At 37.3% G+C, this 27,056-nt stretch overlaps 1 protein-coding gene across 1 annotated transcript in view; it reads right to left on the minus strand.

Moving 5' to 3' along the window:
- The window catches only part of nfxl1 (nuclear transcription factor, X-box binding-like 1), a 143,829-nt gene that overhangs the window by 96,973 nt on the left and 19,800 nt on the right, over positions 1 to 27,056 (minus strand). Inside the window, exons 4-10 of the mRNA XM_039751397.1 lie at positions 26,509 to 26,618; positions 18,926 to 19,056; positions 15,535 to 15,713; positions 15,286 to 15,447; positions 12,782 to 12,882; positions 10,796 to 10,910; positions 7,600 to 7,724 (exon numbers count right to left, since the gene is read on the minus strand). Of these exons, the coding sequence (XP_039607331.1) occupies positions 7,600 to 7,724; positions 10,796 to 10,910; positions 12,782 to 12,882; positions 15,286 to 15,447; positions 15,535 to 15,713; positions 18,926 to 19,056; positions 26,509 to 26,618 (923 nt within the window). The remainder of the gene's footprint in view (positions 1 to 7,599; positions 7,725 to 10,795; positions 10,911 to 12,781; positions 12,883 to 15,285; positions 15,448 to 15,534; positions 15,714 to 18,925; positions 19,057 to 26,508; positions 26,619 to 27,056) is intronic.

Genomic DNA, 27,056 nt, shown 5'->3' on the forward strand with positions numbered 1-27,056 from the left:
CCGCGGCCCTTGAGTTTGACACTAATGGACTAAATAGAACTTGAAAAGATATATTTTTCAAATGTGATCGCGCAATTCAGATAGAGTTGACGCGCACTACAGCCTGCATGCCTCAATAAGTCATCCTCCCCTTGCCCTTACTTTTTTACCGTTCATCTAATGAATACACTGAGTATGGCTTTACCAAAACAATCATTGATGGCGAATAAAGTATCCATTATTTGAGTATGTAGATCGGGATATATATATACATATATATACCCGCGTATCGCAGCGGAGAAGTAGTGTGTTAAAAAAGCTAGAAAAAGAAAAGGGAACATTTTAAAATAACGTAACATGACTGTCAATATACAGTATTTGTTTTGTGAGTGTTACTGAGTGTTGCTGTCATCAAGGATTTGATTATCATTATTTCTTTCAATCAGGTTTGTATTTGTAGGATGTGTTGTGTTCAACTTACATTCCGTGTTTGTCAATCGTTGTAAAGATGACAGGTTTCATTCATCGATTCGCTTCTTACTGCATCAATAAACAGCTCGTTCTTCTTTATCTGAGACCTGACACACTGCATGCACAGGTTTTTACACTGTCTTCCTTTAGCGGGACATTGACTTTTTCCAACGTGTGCTTTGTTTCCGCAGTAGTTGGATTTATGAATATGCTTGTATGTATGAGACGCTTCATATTTTTGCTGCCTTTTCAATTGTGTAATTCGGTTTTGTTCAGCTCTTTGGAACTGTTGCTTTTATCTGTGCACTCGCCAGTTCACGTGAGCGCTTCGGTGTACATGCATCGAAGGTTCCCAGCTGTGCTGGTGCCATCTCGTGCTATGTCCATGGCTGTATTTAATGTTACCTTAGTCCTGGCACTTAAAACTTTCTCTCGCAGATTCGCTGAGTTTGTGTCAAACACCACCCTGACCATCTCATCTTCCTCTCCATAAGCACAGTCCTTCACCCGTGAATATTTAGTGGGAGTTTGCTATTGGATTGCCGCTGATGGACGGCCTTATATGGGCAGGCACTAAATTACAAACGCCAGCCTGTCTATGAACTTAATTTAAAGTGTAGGTTTACATCGTGCTTTGTTTCCGAAGTAGCAGAACTCATGAATATGGTTGTATATGTCACTCGCTCGCTTCTTATTGTTTCGCTGCCTTCTCAATTATATAATGCATGTTTTCTTCAGCGCTTTTTGAGGTCTTCCTGGTTTTCTATGTACTGCGTGATTACGTGAGAGGCGTGATGATGTCACACGAAACTCCGCCCCCACGGCGTTAAAGCTCATCTCCATTACAGTAAATGGAGAAAAACTGCTTCCAGTTATGACCATTACGCGTAGAATTTCAATATAAAACCTGCCCAACTTTTGAAAGGAAGCTGTAAGGAATGAACCTGCCAAATTTCAGCCTTCCACCCACACGGGAAGTTGGAGAATTAGTGATGAGTCAGTGAGTGAGTGAGTGAGTGAGTGAGTGAGGGCTTTGCCTTTTATTAGTATAGATCTATATCTATATCTATATCTATATATATATATATATATATATATATATATATATATATATATATATATATATATATTTAGCAAAATACCCGGAATATATAAAGTCAAAACCTAATTATATAAAGTCAGCGTCGGAGTATATAAACTCACTCCTGAATATATAAAGTCAAAGTCAAAATCTATTGATTGAAAAGACCCTGAACTGAACTAAGTTAACAAAAACGTATTCAGAAAAATAAATTAAAAAAACACTGTTCAGTTAATGTTTTAAAAATGATGCATGTGCCCTGCCCAGGATTGGTTCCTGCCTTGTGCCCAGTGTTAGCTGGGATTGGCTCCAGCAGACCCCCGTGACCCTGTGGTCGGATTCAACAGGTTGGTATATGGATGGATATTCCAGCGCTGACTTTGTATATTCCGACGCTAACTTTATATATTGAAGTTTTGACTTTATATATTGCAGCGCTTACTTTATATATTCCGACGCTGAGTTTATATATTTAAGTTTTGACTTTATATATTCCAGCACTTACTTTATATATTCTGAAATATTCCAACGCCATCTTTATATACTCAGGTTTTGAATTTATATATTTGGGGATGACATTATATATTCAAGTTTTGAATTTATATATTCCAGTGCTGACTTTATATATTCAAGTTTTGACTTTATTTATTCCGACAGTGACTTTATATAATCAAGTCTTGACTTTATATATTCGGGAATGACTTTATATATACAAATTTTGACTTTATATAGTTAAATTTAGTCATCATTGCATAACTTTTTCTTTACCATAGAAATTTAAAGACTAAATTCAACTTCCATTCCTAACAAAGATATTTCTGGCGACTAAATAGAACCTACTCATATCCAAATTCGAGCTATTGAGCTGTTGCCTGCCTGCCTGCCTGAATAAGTCACCCTCGCTTCATTCTTACTTTTTTACCGTTCATTTAATCATGGCTAGTGGTGGAAAAATTATAAAATGGAAGGAGGATTACACTGAGTATGGCTTTACCAAAACAATTATTGATGGCGAATCGATTATTCATAAAGCTTCCATTAGTGATTTGTTTTTCTGTGTTAACCTCATATTTTTTCATACTTCTTCTCAAACCAAGGGGGTGTGAGGGTAAAATGAATCGGGAAGCGCTGATCAATGTAATCGGTGTACCAGGAAATCATGCATTGACAGAAGTTCCCCTTTGTTTGTAATGCAAAGTGTGATTAAATGCGTGATTTTTTAACGCGTTATGGATAACATGCATCGAAGCTTCTCAGCTGTGCTTGTGCTAAGAAAAGGAAACATTTTAAAAATAACGTAACACTATTGTCAATGTAACCTTTTGTAAGTAGTGCCTGGAGGATTCAATGTGGAGAAACTGTAGAGACAGCGTGTGTATTAACTTGTGGATTTTTCTGTGAGTATTTGGTGGCAGCGTCACAAAGTCGCTTCCGTAACACTGTGTTAGCTGCGGAGCTCAGAGCGAAATGAGGTGAATGGGAGGGGAGATGATGACGTGACTTCCCCACCCGCCTTAACTGTCAATCCCCCACAAACACAGTCTCTCGGAATTTGCATAAGCACACCCCTTCACCTGCAATTTTAACTTAGTTTCAAAGTGATTAAAACTCTTGTTTATATCCTGCGTCCTCTCATTAAACTTGTATCCCGCATTACCCGTGGGCATGACAAACGCCAGCGGCAGCCTGTCTATGAACTTAATTTAAACTTTAGGTTTACACCGTGCTTTGTTTCCGAAGTAGCAGCACTGATGAATATGGTTGTATATGTCACTCGCTCGCTTCTTATTGTTTCGCTGCCTTCTCAATTATACAATGCATGTTTACTTCAGCGGTTTTTGGAGCTCTTCCTGGTTTTCTACGTACTGCGTTGACAGTCAGTTCACGTGATTACATGGGAGGAGTGATGATGTCACACGAAACTCCGCCCCCCACGGATTTCGAGCTCAACTCCATTACAGTATATGGATAAAAATAGCTTCCAGTTATGACCATTACGTGTAGAATTTTGAAATGAAACCTGCCCAACGTTTGTAAGGAAGCTGTAAGGAATGAGCTTGCCAAATTTCAGCCTTCTATCTACACGGGAACTTGGAGAATTAACGATGAGTCAGTGAGTGAGTGAGTGAGGGCTTTGCCTTTTATTAGTATAGATTACACAGTTGGCAGTGAACCTTGTCATCCATTCTCTTAAAATGTTTCTGATCATTGCTACATTAAACATGTTTCACCTATCTATTCTTCTCCTGGATGTAAAACAATCTGATATATACACCTTATATACTGCCATCTTGTGTATATGTAAATCAACAACAAGTCTCAAGTCTGTAGCAGGCTTTGTAGTGCAGCAAAGAAATTCAATTTCCCAAGAAAATTTAACTTAATTGTGTAATCAATCAGTCACATTGTTTCATTTTAACTGTTACTATTAGATAAAAAGCCTCGTTTATTAACAAAGAAAAGCTAATGTAAAGATTAAGTTCTCTTGTGGCTTGACACCACCAGCACAGCAAGTGCTACTAAAAGAGTTTTTTCTGCTGATAGAGCACAGTACAAATACTTTAAACAGAAGCAAACATTCACTTGCCTGGGAAAAGCTAAATTTCACCTTTGCAAGTGATTAGCATCGTCTTGCACTTTCATTCAGAACAGGGGTTTTCAAACTCAGTCCTGGGGACCCACTGCAGGTTTTTGTTCGAACCAGCTCCTGTTTTTAATTAGACTCCTGGGCTAATTAAGTAAAATGTTATTTCCCTGATATGTGTTTTGGGAACAATATAGAAATTAGAAAACTAAGTTTGGTAAAAATAAGTAAATATTTTTTTATATATTTAAGCAGGTATATGGAAATAATGTATTCTTTTTAACATTTTCATTTTGATTTTCATTCTACTTTTCCAGGTGTACTGATTGTTGAATTAACTCATTTACTAATTAGTGGGGATGACACAAAAGCAGTTGCAGTTTTTCACAATTCTGTGTTGTTTGCCTGGATGTCTGTTATGCTAGTTTTTAATTGTCATAATTAAGACACAATGAAGGGAGCAAAGTGCACAGAGAAAGGGCAAAATATAATGAAATCAACAAAAGAGAGTTAACCATTTAAATCTATAGCAAATAGTCTGAATGGTGGATAAACAGCCTCAATCAACTTCAAAACAAATTCAAGCTGTTCTGCAGACTCAGTGTGCAACAGTGTCAGCTTGAAACTATCCGTCGACATCTGAACGAAATGAAACACTATGGCAGGAGAGCCAGGAGGACCCCAATGCTGACACAGAAACATAAAAAAGCCAGAATGGAGTTTGCCAAAATATAATTGAGGAAGCAAAAATCCTTCTGGGCGAACATCTTGTGGACAGATGAGACCAAGGTAGAGCTTTATGGTAAAGCTCATCCTTCTACTGTTTACAGAAAATGGAATGAGGCCTACGAAGAAAAGAACACAGTACCTACAGTCAAACATGGTGGAGGTTCTAAGATGTTTTGGGGATGTTTTGCTGCCTGTGACACTGGATGCCTTGAATGTGTGCAAGGCATCATGAAATCTGAAGACTACCATAAGATATTAGGGCACAATGTAGGGCCCAGTGTCAGAAAGCTGGGTCTACGTCAGAAGTCATGGGTGTTCCAGCAGGACAATGACCCCAAACATACCTTTAAAAGCACCCAGAAATGGTTGAAGACAAAGCGCTGGAGAGTTTTGAAGTGGCCAGCAATGAGTCCAGATCTAAATCCAATTGGTCACTTATGGAGAGATCTCAAAATTGCTGTTGGGACGAGGCGCCCTTCAAATCTGAGAGACCTTGAGCAGTATGCAAAAGAAGAGTGGTCGGAAATTCCAGTTGAGAGGTGTAACAAGCTTGTTGATGGTTATAGGAAGTGCTTGATTTCAGTTATTTTTTCCAAAGGGTGTGCAACCAAATATTAAGTTGAGGGTACCAATAATTTTGTCCAGCCCGATGTTTGAGTTTTGTGTGAAATGATGTCATTTTTGGCTTTTTTTCTCTGTTTTTTGTGTTGTTCCAATGCACATAAAGGAAATAAACATGTGTATACCAAAACATTTGTTATCAAAACTATTTTCTGGGAGAAATGGTGCATTTTATGGGAAAATTCCAGGGGTGTTGATAATTTCGGCCATGACTGTATATAATAGTACAAGCAGGCTTGCTATTGACAATGAATGGGGGCAGCGAGGGGCGGTTCACCACCCGCCCACCACACAGTCACCTCCACTACAGTATGCTGCCTGCAGCGTCTCCCCACCGAGAACGAACACGGTACAGCCAAAGGGAGGTAGGGAATCGCCCACCACCGCCCCCATTCAACAGGCAGCCACCCGAGGCACACTACAATGCTGCCCCCCACCGCCCTATTCACCCTCGATGGCTTCCGTTCAGCCACAATCGGGTCACTGCTTGCAGCATCACCAGCACACACGGCTGCCCCGTTCGTTCTCGGTGGGCGGGCAGTGAAATGCACCATCCAGCCTCTGTCCAGTTAGGAGCAGTAGCTGCGGCGGCATGGTGAGCAGGCAGCGAACCGCACCATCAAGCCTCCGTCCTGCACACAAGCGGTAGCTGTGGCCCTGGGGCCTATGGACCCCAGGTCACCGCTTGCCGCCCACTGAGAATGAATGGGGTGTGCCCAAGGGACAATACACTGTGCGAGCGGCAAAATCACCCCCTCCAGCCTCCGTCCAGCCATCTCTTGCAGTGTCCCCAGGCCGAAGATGACAGAGCGGCAGTTACTGAGGCGCATGCGTCGCGTTTCCCAGGAAGATGCAGCAGCTGCGGTCCCGTTCGTAAGTTGTATGTCGTATGTCCGTAACTTTGCTGTTGTGATATTGCATCAGTGTATGGAGGAGATACTAGCTAGTTAATAACCCTGATGAGTAATATTTAAAGGACAGGTCAAATTAACTCCATTTTCAAATGTCACCAACCCATAATGTTTTCATTTTACAAATCTTTTCCTCCTTTTTAGATCTGTTGCAACTTTAAGAATACCTTTTTTAATAAAATCTATTATTACTTTTATTAAATTAATCTTGGCAATTTAGAATATCTATAATTTGGCAATTGTTCTGTTGTTTTGAAGCTGCCTTACATATCTGATGAGCCTTTGCTATTATTTTTGAAAAGTTCCATCCTTCGCTCCCATACCATCTAATTATGTGTTGCTTGTACTTTCATCACGTTTGGCACATTTTAGTTGTTATAGTAATGATCATTACTTTGATATGAAAATGACTGAAATAAATGTTTGCAGATTCAATTTAAGCAATTAAGGTACTATGTTTTGCCTGCCCTGTTAGCAATAATGAATGCAATACATGGAAATCTAACTTAGATAAGTTACCTACAAAATTCATTAAAATCAGGGCTATGTATGGTGATCAATCTGGCAATATTTTTAACTCCCTCATTCAAATGTACAACACTACAAGTTAAAATGACTGCAGCTGATAGCTGATTCCTCTCAAAGCAAGCACAAACAGAGTATTCTTTGTTCCTGAATTAATTCCATAAACGGACAACAGCATTAATAATGAAAGCTTTCTATTGTCTCAAAAATATAGCAGGGTTGTATGCATTTGGAGGTGTAACTGAAACTGCAGCAGCTTCTCTCTCTTACACACAGTGAGGTTGGTTCCCCCTCTCTGTATCTTCCTGGCCCATCCCCCAACTCATCCCACACTTGCTGTGCTTTCTCGTGCCAACCCACAAATCCCTGAGGTGCACGTACAACAGGTTGAGAAACACTAACCTAATATATTACTACTATCTTGTTTTAAATTATACTACCTAATTTAATCAACCCTCTACCACTATATACCTTTCATCATTAACTGAAAAAGAAATATTTTTCAAAAGCATATATGATTCTAACATGAACATTTTTTCCTAAATTTTTTAATGACCATATAAAGTTTTCATCAAACAGTATCTGTCAATGACATTTACTGCATCTACGGCTACCAAGCACTTAATACTATATATGTAGTATATCGGTATGTGTGTTCACTGCAGTATTCCTGCTAACAGAATTGAAAAAAAAGTCACCTGTCTGCAGGTTTCACATGGACCACGATGGCAACGCATTGAGCATTTATGAAGTCCACAGTCCAGAAGTTTATCACAAGTATCACCACATGTTGGGATATCATCTGTGCAAGGAAGATAATATTCTGAAAAAAGAAATAAATAATATGCATTGGCAGAGTTCCTTACATATGACAGGTTTCCATAAAGGAAGAAGGAAAAAAAAGAAACAACAACAAAGTTCAGAGAAGAGCATATAACTATTATAAGGGTTTCCAGCTAGTAACCTGATTTAAGGCGTGTTACAAAGAGCTTTAATGTATAGTGTTTAAAACGCCAAGTAGGCCCTGCTGTCTGATCTGACCAAGATACCACTTGTGTACAGTGGCCTCCAGCTTTTGGTGACAATGCTTTAAAAATACATTGGCCTCTAGAATGTTTGAGACAAAGATACATTTTTCCTTGATTTACTCCTGTGCTCCACAGTTTAAAATTACAAATCAAACAATTCAGATGTGATTAAAGGGCATATTGCAGACTTTCATTTAGGGCTATTTTTATCAAACCATGTAGAAATTACAACACTTTTCAGGCCCTTATAATGTTTGGGAAATAGCAATGGTAGGTATATTAATTTATTCTTATTTAGTACTTTGTTACACTTCCGTTGCATGCAATGCACTGCTTGAAATCTGCGATTCGTGGACATCACCAGGTACTCAGTATCTTCTCTGGTGATGCTCCATCAAGCCTCAAATGCCATCTTCAGCTCCTGTTTGTTTCGGGGTTTTGTCCTCTTAAGTTTTCTCTTCAGCATATGGAAGGTATGCTCAACTGGATTTAATTCTTGTGACTGGTTTGGTCATACAAGAATTTTCCATTTTTGTTAGCTTTGAAAAACTCTTGTGTTGCCTTAGCAGTATGTAGAATTCATTGTGCAACTGCCGTCAGCAGTTACATTATCAATGAGAGAAGTGTGTCGATACCTGTGGCCATACATGCCCTAGGCATAACACCCCAATGTTTAACAGATGAGGTGGAATGTTTTGGATCTTGGGTACTTCCTTTTCATCTTCACACTTTGCTCATGACATCACTCTGATACAGGTTAATCTTTGTCTTGTCTGCCCACAAGACCTTTATCCAGAATACTGCAGCCTCTTTTAAGTACTTTATTACAAACTGTAATCTGACCCATCCTATTTTTGTGGCTAACTAGCAATTGGCATTTTGCAGTGTGGCATCGCTGTATTTCTGTTCATGAAGTCTTCTGCTGATAGTAGTGTCTGGCACATACACACCTGCCTCTTAAGGCTTTTTCTGTTCTGTTGGACAGGCTTTTCATGCTTTTTCATTATCATCAGTATCACTATCTTACTATTGTTAACAGTGGAGGTCTTCCTTGGCCTACCAATCCCTTTGTGATTACTGAGCTCACCAGTGTATTTCTTCTTAATGATATTCCAGACAGTTGATTTAGGTAATCTTTAGGTTTTTCCAATGTATCTAATGGCTTTACTCTTGTTTTTCAGCATCATAATGGCTTCTTTGACTTTCACTGGTACAGCTTTTGCCCTCAACCTGAACAGTGGTAACTTCAGACTCCAAAGGAAATCTGTAGGTAGAAGCAAGCCTAGTTATCTTATGTCTGTACTAATGAAGCAATGAAACACACCTGAGAAATCACCAACAGTTGTGACGCCAATTGTCCTAAACATTGTGGTGCCCTGAAATGGGGGGATCATATAAAAAAGATGTCATTTCTATGGTGTGACCAAAATGTATGCAAATACTGCTAAATTAAAATCTGCAATGTGCAGTTTACTCACGTATGAATTGTCTGATTGTAATTTTAAACTGTGGTGCAGAGGGATAAATCAAGGTAAAATGTCTCTTTGTCCTTTCTAGAGGAACTGTTTATTAGTGCTGGGCCTAGAAGGGTTTGAGGCTACAAAAAAACTCAGAATAATGAGACTAGGGTATTCTGTTAAACAGCTCCTTGCATGAATAAGATGAAGGTAAATTTACATTTCCCAAAGTTCCTAGACCTTACACTTTTGGCACCTGTCATACCAAAAACCCCAGAAAATGGCATTGAGAACGATTCATTTTAAATACAGTACATGCTATCAATACTAAGCCCAATGATGCAATAAGTCACACTGTAGGGCTGGAAACTCACATATCATGCTCTACTTTGTCATTTAACTAATAGTTTTCTATACCAATCAAAGCTTCTCATAAATTTTACCAAGTTTAGGCTTAAAGCAAAACTTCTTCAACTGAAAATGCAACAATAATGTCTAACGCACTCCACGTGAAGTAGAAGAGGGAGAGAGAATTTCACCACATTCTGACTTTAGATCTGTATCTTGATGGCGAGTTTTTTTGTGTAGTTTGTGCTCTCTTCATATTCACAGACTCTTTCTATGGCAACTCTAGCTTCATCCAACATTCCACAGAAATTCTGATACACTGATTAGCAAGACAGAATTGGCCTATTTGTGTATATGAGGAAGGGGAAAAGAGGGAGTGCACCCTTTCAAGGTTTTGGTAATACACTGTGCTGCCAATACCAATATAGGCTACCATTTCTTGTTTTCCCATGCTGAAATCTTGTACACAAAAATGGATAACTGGAAGAAAAATAACACAAGTAATGAGCATAAGCAAAAAAGATTCTCTAATGAAAAAGCAGGCAAGTAGTAAATGCTAGAGCCAAGTACTCCATGGTATATCTGAAGGTATACAGATGAACCAAGCAATATTCATCAGGATGAGATATTTGAACAGCTTAACTATTAGCTAAGCAAACTGGCTTGATAGACTGAATGGTCTCCTCTCATTTGTCAAACTTGTGTATGTTTCTGAACGTGCAAGATTCTCTGTAAAATGCATGTAAGGGACATGAAACAAATACAGATAGGCCTGTATACAATATACATTATCAGCATTAAATATTAAAACAGGCATCATATTTTAACTATAAAAACATTATTTTACTGTGCTCAAAACTCATGAGTGTAAGCATTACTTTTCAATAACCAGTACAGTTTTTTTGTTTGGAAAAAACATCGTCTAGATTACTGATAAATTGAAATTTCATCATTAATAATAAAATCGGGTATCTTGCGGGCTTAAATTAGCTTTTTTTTTTTTTATATATACCTGAAATATTTCAAATTTTACATTTCAAAATGAATACAAATTTACTCACTTGATTTACCGCATGGACAGACCCTATTTCCTGACCGAGGACAATCTCCACAAGAACCAGAATGGCATACAATTTCACATGTGTGGTATCCACAAGGAAAAACTTTTCCACAAACCTTGCATAGGAAGAAAGAAAAAAAAAAACAGGAACATTTTCTGAAGGAAAAAAACTCAACATTCAGGAAAGATTTCAATAGCATTACCGAGTTATGGCAATCATAGTGCCTATAAAAATTATTCACCCTCTTGGAAGTTTCACTTTTAATTGTTATAAAACATTGTTATACAACATAAACAACACAGTGGATTTTATTTGACTTGTTTGACACTGAACGGAAAAACACTCTTTAAAGTGAAAACAGATCTCTGGAAAGTGGTCTTATTTAATTACAAATGTGAAACACAAAATAACTGATTGTATATGCATTCATCTGCTTCAAGTCAGTATTTAGTAGGTACACATTTGGCAGCCATGACAACCTCCAGTCTGTGTGCACAGGTATCTCACTCTCATCAGCTTTGCACATTTGAACCTTACAATTATTTCCCAATCTTCTTTGTAATACTGCTCTGTCAGAATGCATGTTGATGGTGAGTAACCAGACCTTTTCAAGTCCAGCAAAAAATTTTCAATTAGACTGAAATCTGGATTATTATGTATACCAGCCAGCTTCTCCCCTCCAGGTGACAGGTGTAATTTTTTACACTAAGGGGCCCCTTGCAAAGTTTACAAGTATAGTATATATATTTGTAGCTTAGTAAGACGAGACAAAGTTAGGCAGTGCCAGGCAATATTCTTCTTTAGGTCTCTGAAGAGACATTTTCAATGCATTATTAATCTGCACAGATAAAGTTTATAAAAAAAAGAAGACAGATAATTATATACAGTATATGAATGTTCTGAAAAACATCCCTTTAAGTTTCAGGTATCTGAATCATTCCAAGACAATTAATGAAAGGATATCTAGTTTAATCTGAATTGAATGGATTAAGAACAGTCTTATTTAAATTGATTTTGAACCCAGTGATCTTATGAAATTCACCTAACAAATTTATTGTGAACAGCAACAACAAATGTTGGTCCACATTAAGGAGCATAATATCAATACAAGGAGATATTTTTATTCCTTACTAGTCTTTCTTTGACTGCATCTGAAAATGAATAGTTAGGGGATTCAATAGCAACTGCAAAAAGCACTGCTAATATGATAATGAGAAACCCTGTCTGGCTTTGCACTCTTATTTGAAATGGTCAGAATTTATATTTTTTGAAAACAAAGCTTCCAGAGTAGAATAATTTAATTCAGACACATATATTAGAACAAACCCCAAATCTCCATAATTCAATATGCCGATAACCCCATTAGACTTGATCAAAAGCCCTTTTTCTGTGTCCAAAAATAGTGGAACTTGATTACTAAGCACCAGTCTCACTGGATCACGATCTGGGAATTATCCACAGTTAAACATTATCGGAATAATATTTTTGCTTTTTTGTCAAACATTTTTAGATTCACAATAACGTCTAACAGCTCTGTTTTCTAGTAACAGTGAATGGGAAGTCACTGCTTAATGAACGATGCATTTAGATAGCTTACACTACATCGATGGCAAAATGTTTCATCGTACTCAAAAGGAAGAATATCAACCTACCAACTAGCATGGGAAAAGCATAAAATATTAAAATTACAAAATAAAATCAAATGCAGTTTACAAGGAAATTTCCAAATGTTATTGAGAATTTGCTATTTAACAATGGTGTCCTTAAATAACTAAGCATGCTGAACTTTAGAACAGCTCAACTTAACACCTTTGATTATCTGTTACTAAATCTTCCAATTTTTTTTCCTATGTAAACACATATTGGAGGGCAAGTCAGATTTAATTTAAAGATAAAACAAATAAACAATAAATAAATAAAGTGTTAAACTAACACTTAAAACACAAAATCAAAATCAATAAAGTAACTTTACACAAAATAACATACCCTGTCACATTGCCAAGCTGGGCTTGCACAAAGTCTTTCAGACACACTTGCTCCACACAGGCATTTCTGCTTGCTCACTCTTGGACAAAGCGGACATTCACCTTAAAAAGAATATAAATAATTTACAGTTAACTATAAGCAAAAATTTGGTGTAATTACTAAAACTATCCTTATTCATTAGATCTTCCCAAAGTGCTCAAAAAAACACTCAACTTAGGGGAAACACTCCAAACAATAACAATATTCACGAATAATTTCTTTGAGGACAAATAGAGTACTATCTATCTATTTGTATGCTGTGTTTTTGAAATATACCTAGTTTAAAAACCACACAGCATGAAAGTAGACACTCCAAAGTACACACTAGCAAACAGACCATGTTCATAAAGTTGAACTATGAGACCCTTTTGATTATAATGAAGAGATAATTGTAGCATGGCACTGCCAGATGTAAACATTAGTGTTGTGAATTGCTCGCATACGTGACTTTAGCTGTAGGTGGAAGTCCCATTTTACTCATGGTGCCAAGCAGAGTTTTGTTGCGGTGCAGCAGTCTATTAACTAGCAAAAGCACAGTGAAGAAGCCGTCTGTTGTTACGGTTCTGCCTTTATCCAGAAACGGCTCCATAAGCTTTAGAACTACAGACTGGGAAATTATTTGCCCTGGGTTGTAAATCAAAATACAGTTCTCTCAAAAACTTTCCCATATCCCCAAACTTTCAGCAAATCTGTCGTTTTTCACACATTCCGCAAGGGAGTCTTTGTTGTCAAAGTGCAAATGCCACATGGTAGTCTGATAGTGGTCATGGGACATTGTATCTTTGATTACCGGTATAACAAATAGTTCTGAGCAGGCATCAACCACAGCACCAACTGTGGTCATCGCTGCTCTTGTGAAAAGAATGGAGATAAATGCCATTAACTCAGAGGGGGAGAGGCAAGTTCATTGTACCACGTGAACGTCACTGACAGAATAAAACTAAATAATAAAAAAGCACCAACTACAAATAGCCAAATGGCTTACAAATAGCCAAAATTTATACCGGGTGTTACAGACTGAAATCAAATGTATGTTTTTATTATATTATAGTAATAATAAATAACACAGTGCCTGGCCCTGAACCTGGAACCCTTTGGTTATAAGGCAGCAGTTCCTTCCTCTGCACAACCCAAGAAAATATATTGACTAAAGTCTTCATACATGATACACTTTATGTCATTATTAGTATATCATGGAAAAAGTTTCTGCTGTGTTCAGCATTTCGTTTCATTCTACATATACACAGATCTTTGTAGACAGGTAACACACAAGAAATGTATGTATTCCAAATAACGATATATTATTTACCCTATACAACTCCAGGCACCTCAAACCATGATAAAGAGACTTGAGCTGGGAGAAGTTTGCGACTGACTTCAGCTCCATCGGGGGTTGGGAATGGGGCGGATGGAGATAGGATAGTAGGCTGCTTGCGTTCATTGACACATTTCCAAAACAAAAAACACTGATGGAGAGGTGCAAAGGAATTTAAGGTGGCCCAGGATTACGAGTTTTTTTTCGTAGGCTTCAGGGATTCTGATGTTAATGTATGTGTACCACTGCATACCATAAGCATGAACCACATTAGCAACTCTTATTTATAACAACAACATGTCAGTTCATAATTCCAAGGGGGACCACAAACCTCTCTCCTTATGTTTCAATAAAAAGAGTGGATATCAGAGCGCCTTGAGACCATGGAGAGAATACCCCATCCCACCATTAATCAGCATGCACAACAAGGAGCACTGGTGGCCGTTTTTCCCTTCAGGAACTGGGTAAAGTAATTACTACTGGAGGACCTCTATAATATTAACCATGTCAAAATTACTTAAATGATGTTGATTTGCAAAGGACTAGTTTAACCTGGGGTTATTATTTTATGTATTTATTTTTTTTTAAATAGAAAGCAAAAGTCTCTGTAATCTTTACTAAGACATGAATGTGCAGTCCATAAAAACATACCATCATGTGCAATTCAGAAGGGACTAAAATGACATTGGTCCTCAGGTACTAATTACTTCACCCACCTCCTGGTAAAAAATTATTCCTATCCGAACAGGGCTTTACTTGCCTAACCCATTATTTTAAACATTTACAGTAAATGCTACTCAGGGCCAAAAAAACCTTGTGTACCAGTTTACCAAGTATAATACTTCTGTTTAAAACTACTTTATTTTAGCATTTTTGCTTTTTTATCAGGTTCATTACTTTAATAAGAGGCCTATTATTGTCATCTCAGCTACTGGAATTATTGTTACTGCTGCTACTGAATAACCACGACTAGAATACTGAAGGAGCACAATGGCTGGGAGAAAGGTGAAGCAGAATAACAGGTGCTTTTCAGAGTGCTCCCTTATACTATCCCAGGATTAATATGGGACTCAGACAGTTTTGTAAAGATGCAAGAACATCTTCATAACATTTAAATTTTTTACAAAAAAAAAAAATGTGCAAAACATACCGGCATGGCAAGGCCTGTCACATTTATGCTGCCCACAAAGAAGCATGTTCCCACATGTCTTCTGACAAGACCAGGCTTTTGAGCTGCATCGTCTTGGAATAGGTTTGGCCCTTTTACAGAAGCATGTCACAGTGACCATCTTTGGGCATGGCGGACACGGACCTGTCAATAAAATAAAGGCAAAACGAGTTAAAAAACTAAAAGGCAGACTTGTTTTATAAAATAGATTTAACAACAGTTGTATTATACCTGGATGGCAAAGCAGCAAACAGCTATGTCCACAAGAAGGCCTAAAATCCTTTTCACACACCTGACCACAGGAGTGCGGCACGAGCCAAGGATCTAATGGCGGGTCCTCCACTTTTCCACAGTAGCAGGTGTATCGTGTAGGAGTCTCAAAGTTCTTATACTCATGTCTACATTTTGGACTGAAACAAAAAAGTAGGAAACCAAATGAACCTGTACAATCTGAGAATAAGGTGAATTTACAGTACAATTTTAAAGTATTAAAAATAATAAAGAAAAGGTAACATTACACAAATTTTAAGTGAATTGTTCAAAGTGATCTCTTTTTAGCACTTAGTAACTTTCATAGAAACTTTCATAGAATCTAACATTAAAAAGAAGAAGCAGATTCATTAAAACATTACGTTGCCATGTTCAATAACCTTTGCCTGTATAGCTACACTAAAATCCTAAAATATCTAAAAGCTTGATTTTATTGATCAGTTCATCACTTTCTTTGTAAAATTAAGATAGTTTTATTACGTAAAGCAGCAATAAATCTTTTAGCACACAATAACAATTTATAGAATGTGAAACTTTACAATATTAATAATTCATAACTTACACTAATTGACAAGATGTATGCATATTTTTCCAAACGGGATTAGAATAGTTTAAACATTTATTAAAACAGAGGTTCACTCTCTAGTAAACTAAATTATACTACAGTATACTAGCTTCTTAGGTTGCAAACACAGCATGTTTTTAATAAATATAGCACATTGTACATTGACCGATGAAACAGATCTAAATATGAAAAAGAAAACGATGCAACTGTGATCAGAGTCATATAGTGGGGTAAAAATAAACATTATACTATACTAATAAAGGGTTTGGTGTTTGACTGGAAATTACCTTTGACCTGCATAACTTTTTTTACAGTGGATATTTATTACAAGACTTCACATCCACCGGATGATCAAGTAAAGCTCCACAGCTAAATCCAACACCAGGAAACAGTAATGAGCTATCATTGATATAAAACATGTCCATATGATGATTTACTGGCATCCTCTCATGAGTGTTTATTTTGTAAATAAACATAACAAAATAATATCAAAGAACTACAGTTTAATTTTTAGGAAATTAAAAAAATATTAGTCAAACTGATGAATACATTGTACCTTTTGAAATTTGAGAATGTGTATGTGTATACAGTACATTACTGTAAAGATGTGATGTTGGATCTATCTTGATATGATGCAAATATTTTCTTTAAAAAAAGGTTTAACTGCTAATTACCCATATATACTCTTGGATAAGTTCTCCCCGGATAAGTCGGGAGTTGATTTTAACATATAATTTCTGGCATTTTATAATGTTGGTCATATAAATCGAATGCAGAAAACTCACGCTATTGGTCCAAGAGATTATGATATTCTAATGCCCACCTGAGAGAGTAACCACAGAGTACACTGCCTTTTTTTTTTGTTCTATGGATTGTGCCTACGTGACCACATGGTAATACCAGAACTATTCCGAAGCGACGTTTGCACTTTTTTGTGTTTTCTGTATCTCACACCCTCATACACCTTTATCATAAGAGCATCCTTTATCTATGATGGAGCGTACAATCAGAAGAAAATATGAAGCTGGTTTTAAATTAAACATTGTTGAAGTAGCGAAAGAAACTGGTAACTGTGTTGCTGCAAAAAACTTTGATGCGCCTGAGAAACTGATGAGAGATTGGACGAGGCAAGAAGATGTAAAGAAAATAAATAAATAAATAAATAAAAATGAAGCTTTGCATTTTTGAACGGGCACATAAGTCTGAGTCTGATTTTATGATCGGTTTTTCGGGTTTCAAGACCTGACTTATACATGAGTATATAAAATAAAAGGATGATAATTCTAAAATTTCTGTTCCTAACTTGCACTAAGACCACTCACAATTAAAGGGGAAGAGGTGGTGTAGAACTACAAGTACCTGAGGTTTCACATAAACAATAAACTAGATGGGTCTGACAACAGTGGCGCTGTACAAGAAGGGCCAGAGCAGACTGTGCTAGCTAAGCAGACTCAGTTCTTTTGATTTGTGCAGCAAGCTGCTGGAAGTAGTCAACCAGTCAGTAGCCAAAGTGGTGTTCTATGCTGTGGTCTCCAGGGGGAGCAATCTTAGCACAAAAGAAGCACAATTCCTGAACAAACTTATCATGAAAATCTGATCTATCACAGGGCAAACCCTGGACACACTGGAAGCTGTTTGGAAAAGAGGATGATGGCAGAATTCGATACCATCAAGAAAAATCCCCTTCACCCCATACAGGAGGTGATCTCTTGGGGCTCTTTTAGTCACATTCTCATTCAACCACGGTGTGCTAAGAAGCGCCTCTGGGGGTCTTTTCTGCCCACTGTTATCAGGCAATTTGATGTTTCCACCCAATGTACTTGTTAAGTTGATTTTTATTTATTTATTTAAAATTGTATGGATGTGTTATTTGTCTTGTGAGTCTATATTCTTGTTTTGTATGTTTCTGCTGCTGTATGAACTTGAATTTCCCCATTGGATTAATAAAGTTTATCTAACCTAATCTACACATACAAGGTATAAAGAAAATATTCAAGCTCTGGATGGATGAAATCCAACTTTTGTAGATGTGCATTGACCTTTATCATTTTACATCTCTTTTTTTTTTTTCTTATTTCATATTTGGATTAGCCTAACTTTAAAACATGATGATTAATTAAAGTCTTTTTAGTATCCTAAATTCCTGAAATGTCTCAATGGTCCTCAATAGCACCTGTAATAAACTCTATCAAATCATATCATCTTCCTCTTTTAATGCCTTTGCTTGTAAATTTTCTTCTGCATAATACAGTTCCAGTCAAATTATTTTATGTACAAATCAGGTGAAACATGTTAATATTAAAAACATCCCAAACTGTTTTAAAGAGTCACCTTCTTTGCAGCTATAAAAATATTCTTTATAATTTGATGTATCCAAAAAATAAATACAAATCTACAACACAGAACACTATAAAATACAGAAGATGGAGCTGGGTGTCTAACTGGCGAGTGTGAGGGGCTTATTTTCTTCAGAATCTGAAAACAGTGAGATTTTTTTCAAGGGTACTTATATACTATTCTGTCTTATGAAAAAAGTAGTTTATTAATTATATCAGTCTTATGAACCTAAAAGAAAAAATGTCTACAAATGTGAAAGATTTTTTTATGTTAGTAATAGTACAGATACCCTTAAATGAGAATGACAGAAGGTAGGGAATAGGTGTAGAATAAAATATACAGTACGTTAACTGACTGATTAAAAAGGATCAGAACAATCCTTACCTGGTTTACTCTGAATTGTACTATTCTAAATTTCCTACTAGTAGCAGTAGTAATGTAAGTGCCTACCAAGCCCAAGGATGCTCCTTTTTACCAAAGTCATCATCAGTAACTGAAGATACAAGAAACACACAATCCTTTGCCCATTTCTGGATACAAGGCAAATGAAATATACAGTAACATCCCTTGCAGCTCCACATCTGTAAAATAAATTACTTCAAATTAAATTAAAATGTTACCACACCGAAAGAAAGAAAGAAAGAAAGAAAGAAAGAAAGAAAGAAAGAAAGAAAGAAAGAAAACACTTTTAAATAATGCTTTCTAAGCTACAGTGCATCCGGAAATTATTCACAGCGCATCACTTATTCCACATTTTTTTATGTTACAGCCTTATTCCAAAATGGATTAAATTCATTTTTATCCTCAGAATTCTACACACAACACCCCATAATGACAACATGAAAAAAGTTTACTTGAGACTTTTGCAAATTTATTAAAAATAAAAAAAACTGAGAAAGCACAAGTACATAAGTATTCACAGCCTTTGCCATGAAGCTCAAAATTGAGCTCAGGTGCATTCTGTCTCTCCTTGAGATGTTTCTGCAGCTTAATTGGAGTCCATCTGAGGTAAATTCAGTTGATTGGACAGGATTTGGGAAGGCACACACCTGTCTATATAAGAACCCACAGTTGACTGTTCATGTCAGAGCACAAACCAAGCATGAAGTCAAAGGAATTGCCTGTAGACCTCAAAGACAGGATTGTCTCGAGGCACAAATCTGGGAAAGGTTACAGAAAAATTTCTGCTGCTTTGAAGGATCCAATGTATACAGTGGCCTCCATGATCCGTAAGTGGAAGAAGTTCGAAACCACCGGACTCTTCCTAGAGCTGGCCGGCCATCTAAACTGAGCGGTCGCAGGAGAAGGGCCTTAGTCAGGGAGGTGACCAAGAACCCGATGGTCACTCTGTCAGAGCTCTAGAGGTCCGCTGTAGAGAGAGGAGAACCTTCCAGGAGGACAACCATCTCTGCAGAAATCCACCAATCAGGCCTGTATGGCCAGATGGAAGCCACTCCTTAGTAAAAGGCACAGGGGAGCCCGCCTGGAGTTTGCCAAAAGGCACCTGAAGGACTCTCACACCATGACAAACAAAATTCACTGGTCTGATGAGACAAAGATTGAACTCTTTGGTGTGAATGCCAGGTCTCACGTTTGGAGGAAACCAGGCACCGCTCATCACCAGGCCAAAACCATCCCTACAGTGAAGCATGGTGGTGGCAGCATCATGCTGTGGGGATATTTTTCAGCGGCAGGAACTGGGAGACTAGTCAGGATAAAGGGAAAGATGACTGCAGCAAGGTACAGAGACATCCTGGATGAAAACCTGCTCCAGAGCGCTCCTGACCTCAGACTGGGGCGACAGCCAAGATATCAAAGGAGTGGCTTCAGGGCAACTCTGTGAATGTCCTTGAGTGGCCCAGCCAGAGCCCAGACTTGAATCCAGTTGAACATCTCTGGAGAGATCTTAAAATGGTTGTGCACCGACACTTCCCATCCAACCTGATGGAGCTTGAGAGGTGCTGCAAAGAATAATAGGCGAAACTGGCAAAGGATAGGTGTGCCAAGCATGTGGCATCATATTCAAAAAGACTTGAGGCTGTAATTGCTGCCAAAGATGCATCGACAAAGTATTGCGCAAAGGCTGTGAATATTTATGTACATGTGATTTCTCAGTTTTTTTATCTATACTAATAAAAGGCAAAGCCCTCACTCACTCACTCACTCACTCACTCACTCACTCACTCACTCACTCACTCACTCACTCACTAACTCATCACTAATTCTCCAACTTCCCGTGTAGGTGGAAGGCTGAAATTTGGCAGGTTGATTCCTTACAGCTTCCTTACAAAAGTTGGACAGGTTTTATATCGAAATTCTACGCGTAATGGTCATAACTGGAAGCAGGTTTTCTCCATTTACTGTAATGGAGATGAGCTTCAACGCCGTGGGGGCGGAGTTTCGTGTGACATCATCACGCCTCCCACGTAATCACGCAGTACATAGAAAACCAGGAAGACCTCAAAAAAGCGCTCAAGAAAACATGCATTATATAATTGAGAAGGCAGCGAAACAATAAGAAGCGAGTTCTGCTACTTCGGAAACAAAGCACGATGTAAACCTACACTTTAAATTAAGTTCATAGACAGGCTGCGCTGGCGTTTGTAATTTAGTGCCTGCCCATATAAGGCCATCCGTCAGCGGCAATCCAATAGCAAACTGCCACGGGTAAATATTCACGGGTGAAGGACTGTGCTTATGGAGAGGAAGATGAGATGGTCAGGGTGGTGTTTGACACAAACTCAGCGAAACTGCCAGAGAAAGTTTTAAGTGCCAGGACTAAGGTAACATTAAATAAAGCTATGGACATAGCACGAGATGGCACCAGCACAGCTGGGAACCTTCGATGCAAGTACACCGAGTGGCTCACGTGAACTGATGCAGTGCACAGATAAAAGCAACAGTTCCAAAGAGCTGAACAAAACCGAATTACACAATTGAAAAGGCAGCAAAAATATGAAGCGCCTGATAAGCATATTCATAAATGCAGCTACTGTGGAAACAAAGCACACGGTGGAAAAAGTCAATGTCCCGCTAAAGGAAGACAGCGTAAAAAAAACCCGTGCATGCAGTTTGTCACATCACAGATAAAAAGGAAGACGAGCTGTTTATTGATGCAGTAAGGAACTAATCGATGAATGAAACCTCTTATCTTTACAACGATTGACAAACACGGAATGTAACTTGAACACATCGTACAAATACGAGCCTGATTGAAAGAAATAATGATAATCAAATCCTTGATGACAGCAACATTCAATAACACTCACAAAACAATTACTGTATATTGACAATCATGTTACGTTATTTTTAAAATGTTCCCTTTTCTTTTCATAACTTCTACTTCTCCACTGCGATACACGGGTATATATATAAATGTATATCTATAGCCCACATCTACAATACATACTTTAGCATAGACAAGCGGTGGCGCAATTGTAGAGTCTTAGCCTCTAACGCGACATTCGAGGTTCGATTCGAGAGGGATGTACTGACTATGTACGCGCTACCGATTCATTTTACCTTCCCATCTCCTTGGTTTGGGACGTATGAAAAATATTAGGTTAACGCAGAATCATGTTACGTTATTTTTAAAATTTTCCCTTTCTTAGCACAAGCACAGTTGAGAAGCTTCGATGCATGTACTCCATAGCGCGTTAAAAATAACGCATTTAATCACACTTTCAATTCCAAGCAAACGGGAACTTTTGTCAATGCATGATTTCCTGGTACATCCATTACACTGATGCACACATCACAGCTACAAAAATGTTAGAGTCGGAATAAAGCGCGTTCCTACGACTGATCATTTCGACTACCCGAGTGAAGCCTTGATAAAAGCATGGTTTTGTGCACACTGAAAAGCAAGCAAAATTAGATGCATTACAGAAAGCGGACTTTGTGGCTCTTACTGGGGATCATTGGACTTCCGTGACCGTTAGTAATTCTAAATACATCTAATTACAAAATGTTCAATGATCACACTGTTTTAGCCTAATGTACAAAATAATTTTGGCTAATGTTACTCAGAGTTTAAAGAGTAAGCTGGTCAAATTACCTTTTATGTTTCTGACTTATTTTTTAAGAAGAAAACTGCACTTTATGGTGAAATTTTGGTTATTATTATTTAAAGACAATACTATTCTGAAAATGTACTTAAAGTACTTAAACTACCACTTTATTTTTAAGTCTGCCCAATTTTAACCAGGGATGATATTTTTGTTTCTGTTTTGAATTCAAATGCAGTTTAAAAGCTTTTTTCAGAAATTAAAACAGCTTCAGTTTACAATATTCATGTCCATGTCTATTATTTGATTCTGTCGCCCACTAAAACCGTTTTAAATAAAAAAAAACATTTGCGATTTGGGGCAAATTCGTGTCGATTACATACGATTAATCAAGATTAATTCTTACACAGCCTCTAATTAATTGGATTAATTTTTTTAATCGAGTCCCACCCCTAATATATATATGTAGATATATATATGTAGATTTGTATATATATGTGTATATACAGTATATATGTAGATATGTATATGTTGTATATACAGTATGTATATATGTGTGTGTGTATATATACAGTATGTGTATATATATGTATATGTATATATGTATGTGTGTATATGTATATATATAACTGTATATATATATATATATATATGCCAGCAACACTCATGACAATTACAAAACAATTACATTGTCAATCATGTTACGTTATTATTAAAATGTTTCCTTTTCTTTTTACTTCTCCGCTGCCAATCGCAGCTATTTTGCTATATATATATATATATATAAATAGATAGATATGACAACAACACTCATATCAATGACAAAACAATTACATTAACAATCATCTTACGTTATTTTTAAAATGTTTGCTTTTCTTTTTCATAACTTCTTTAACACACTACTTCTCCGCTGCGATGCGCGGGTATTCTGCTAGTTTTTAATAAATTTGCAAAAACCTCAAGTAAACTTTTTTCACGTTGTCATTATGGGGTGTTGTGCGGAGAATTCTGAGGAAAAAAATGAATTTAATCCATTTTGGAATAAGGCTGTAACATAACAAAATGTGGAAAAAGTGATGCACTGTGAATACTTTCCAGATGCACTGTATATCACTACACCATATTTTAACTATGACATTCCAAATTCAGTATACTTCATCAAGTTAAATACATCTTTTCATTTCTAAACCCAGTTAATATAATTCTGGGTCTAAGGAGGCTGGAGCCTATCACGGCAGCAGTAAACACATGGTAATAGTTAACCCAGTACAGGATACCATTACACACCCAGGCACACACAAGCAGACACACAAATTCTCACTGGGACAAACTCTGAATCACCATTTAACCAATCTTACCAGGGCTTTGGGAACATGGGAGCAAAACCCACATAAACAAGAGGAAAATGTACAAAATCAACACTGACGATAACTGGATATGACATTCAAACCAAAGTAGATGCACTACCTTCATTGCTACAACTGAAGTAGCAGCATTAACAGGTTTAGTTTACCATTTGTAATCACTTGAAACATATTTCTAGGGTAAAAAAAATCTTAAAGAACGTGCGCCTTATTTGAGTAAAGGTACTGTATTTTTTGCAGGCAAGCAGACCAAAGACTTGAAAAGAGACCTGAAACATCGTAAAAGCAGAATCTCAGACAGACAGACTAAACTTTTGATCTAGAAAAGCAAGATGTGTAATTGTATCAACATCAAAATAAGGAAGCTTGCAACTATTTAGTGCTTCTTTTTTATTGGCACATATGTAAAATCATTAATGGGATCACCACAGATTTGAATTTGAGTTACTGGCAATGAATCTGAGGTGTTTACAATGTATGAAATACTACTCACAATACTTGAATTACATAATTCAAGAAAATAAAAAAAATTCAAATAAATTAAGCAATGGCAATGGTCAGTCATTCATTTCCAACCCACTTAGTCCTGAATACATTCATTGGGGTCTGCTGCAACCTATCCCAGTTAGCATAAGTGCAAGGCAGAAACAAACCCTGGACAAGGCACCATTCCATTGCAGGGTAAACACACATACATACACACACACAAACACCCCAACCACACACTAGGGTTAATGTAGGATCGGCAGTTCACCTAACCTGCATGTCTTTGAAATGCGCAAGAAAACCAGAGCTCCCAGAGGAAACCCATGCAGACATGGAGAGAACATGCAAACACCACACAGGGAGAAACCCAATGGAAATGGTAATTGTCTTTACTATATTAAAAGTATTGGTACAACTTTCATCCATTCTGTTTCAACAGATGCATTGTTTGTCAATACTAATAATTTCATTTTAAAAATAGGCTAGTGCACAGTAGGGGTGCGCAATCTAACGATTTTAGATTGTGATCGATCTTAAATACGTCCACAATCTAATATACAAGTGAACTGTACAGATTGTGATCTTTTATATTCTTCTAATACAGTGCTCAATACTGATGGATGCCAAGTCCAAAAACCAACAGAAAGATTTCCTGTTGTGATTGGCCAAATTATATCACGTGTCCCCACCATGGCTTTCTTGTGTGAAGAAGTTGAAAACAGTTTGTAGCACAAGCAGCATGGCAAATGAGGAGCTTGTGCCAAAGAAGAACTCGACGTCAGTTAGTGTGGCAGTGGTTCAGCTATGCACAGTCGGATACTGAACAAAGCAAAGTTATATGTAAAATTTGTCAGACAGCGGTCGGCACTTCTGGAGGCAATGCGACAAATCTATTTAATCATCTTAAATGGAGACACCCAAAGGAACATGCCGAGATGGTTATAGCCGGGTCAGTACAACCCCACTCAACTGTATCTCACGTAGTCGTGAAGCATAAACAGTTGTCACTGACTGACATCATGCTCGTCTTGCACCTGTTGACACAAGGTGTGCTGAAGAATTGCAGTAACCACCTTGTTTGCTTCCACAACAACTTGATGTACCCCCGTATCATTTTGTTTCAAATGGCCATACACACTACTCCTTACTCAATGCAAAGTTGACAGTCTGTACAAAGCTTTAACTATGTGCTTTCAGATAGGAACTGGTTGTCAGTGGCTAACTTATGGTTCGATAAACAGTCCTATGCAACTACACGGCATTTTAAGTGTTAATCGTAACATGGTAAAATGTTTCTCAATTACAATCTCCCAGATCTTTCTTACGCAAGAACCTCTCCATACATTTGGATGATAGTGAATTACATAGGGCAGTTTCTTATTGGGAGTATCAAATGAGCAATTCCTTCAATTTTGTATTATCATTTTAGGATGTTATTAAATGTGGTGGATAGGCAAGACATAAGAATTACTGAAAACAGACCAATATCAAATCAGCTGTATATGTATTTATCCTGTCCATTTAGTTTTTTCACCCTTATCAATAGAATATAGAAAAGTCACAAAAGGTACATAATTTGCAATAAACATGAAATCTAGGAAGGAAACACTTCAAACAACCTTTTATTGTTTCAGATAACACAAAAATTAACATCCTTACATGAACCATTTAATGTAAGGATGCCAACTGCTAAATCAGTCTAATGGAAACTAGCTGCCAAGACCAGAATACCCCAACAGTTCTTCAACATATTTTCATATTATTGCTTAACAATTCCTCATCCATTAATGGCAACTTACTAAGTGATACCATACAGTGAAAAGTTTTTTTACATTCATTTTGACCATGCAGATCTTGAGAATGAGGAATATCTTAACTGAATTGCAGCTACTCTTAATTCAAATGTTTTACTATTTCCAACTTCTGTTAGCATTGCTTTCCTGTATATCTATATTTTACACAATGACATTTACAAAAAAACCAAACACACATTCACTGATGCATGAGTAAAACAGGTGGAAAAAGGGGCCTTTTATAGAAAAGTATGAATGTTAGACACATACTATAAATATTGCTGTAAGAACAGAATTTTGGCAAGAACATTTCAACCTTTTGACATTTTCTGACCGCTTCATTAATAATTCTCTACTGTGCCACAATGCATGTTAAATCTTACCGCCTGATTCCTTTTTACGGAAGCTATGCATATCAAGCATGTAATAGCCCCAGACTGAAAAGCATCATTTAAGAACTGTCGAGTACGTTCAAGTTCTGTAACATCACCACCTGCAAAAGAAAATCAAAATGTTTGAGAAATTGCTATTATAATATTTAATAGCTAGCTACATTACAGTGAAGTTTATTATCATAAGCAAACACAGTTATAGTGTAGTTTAACACTACTATTACCAAAGCCTACAAAAAAACTTGTAAATCCGGCCCACCTTAAATCCCTTCGCACCTCTCTGTCATCATCTTTTGTCCTGTAAATGTGCCGATAAAGACAAGCACCAAGCAGCAAGTAGCCTACTATTCCATCCCCCTACTGCCGCAGAACGTGCACAAAGTTCTCCCAGCTCATGCCTTGATTACCTGGGAGTGAAGTGCTGGAGTTTTAGAATGGAAATAATAGATCATTGTTTGGAACACATGCATTTCATGTGTGTTCTGTTTCTACAATAATCTGTGTAAACGTATTGTTAAAACAGAAAAGTTTTTCATAAG

The sequence above is a fragment of the Polypterus senegalus genome, chromosome 4 (assembly GCF_016835505.1).
Source record: "Polypterus senegalus isolate Bchr_013 chromosome 4, ASM1683550v1, whole genome shotgun sequence".
NCBI classification, from domain to species: Eukaryota; Metazoa; Chordata; class Cladistia; order Polypteriformes; family Polypteridae; genus Polypterus; species Polypterus senegalus.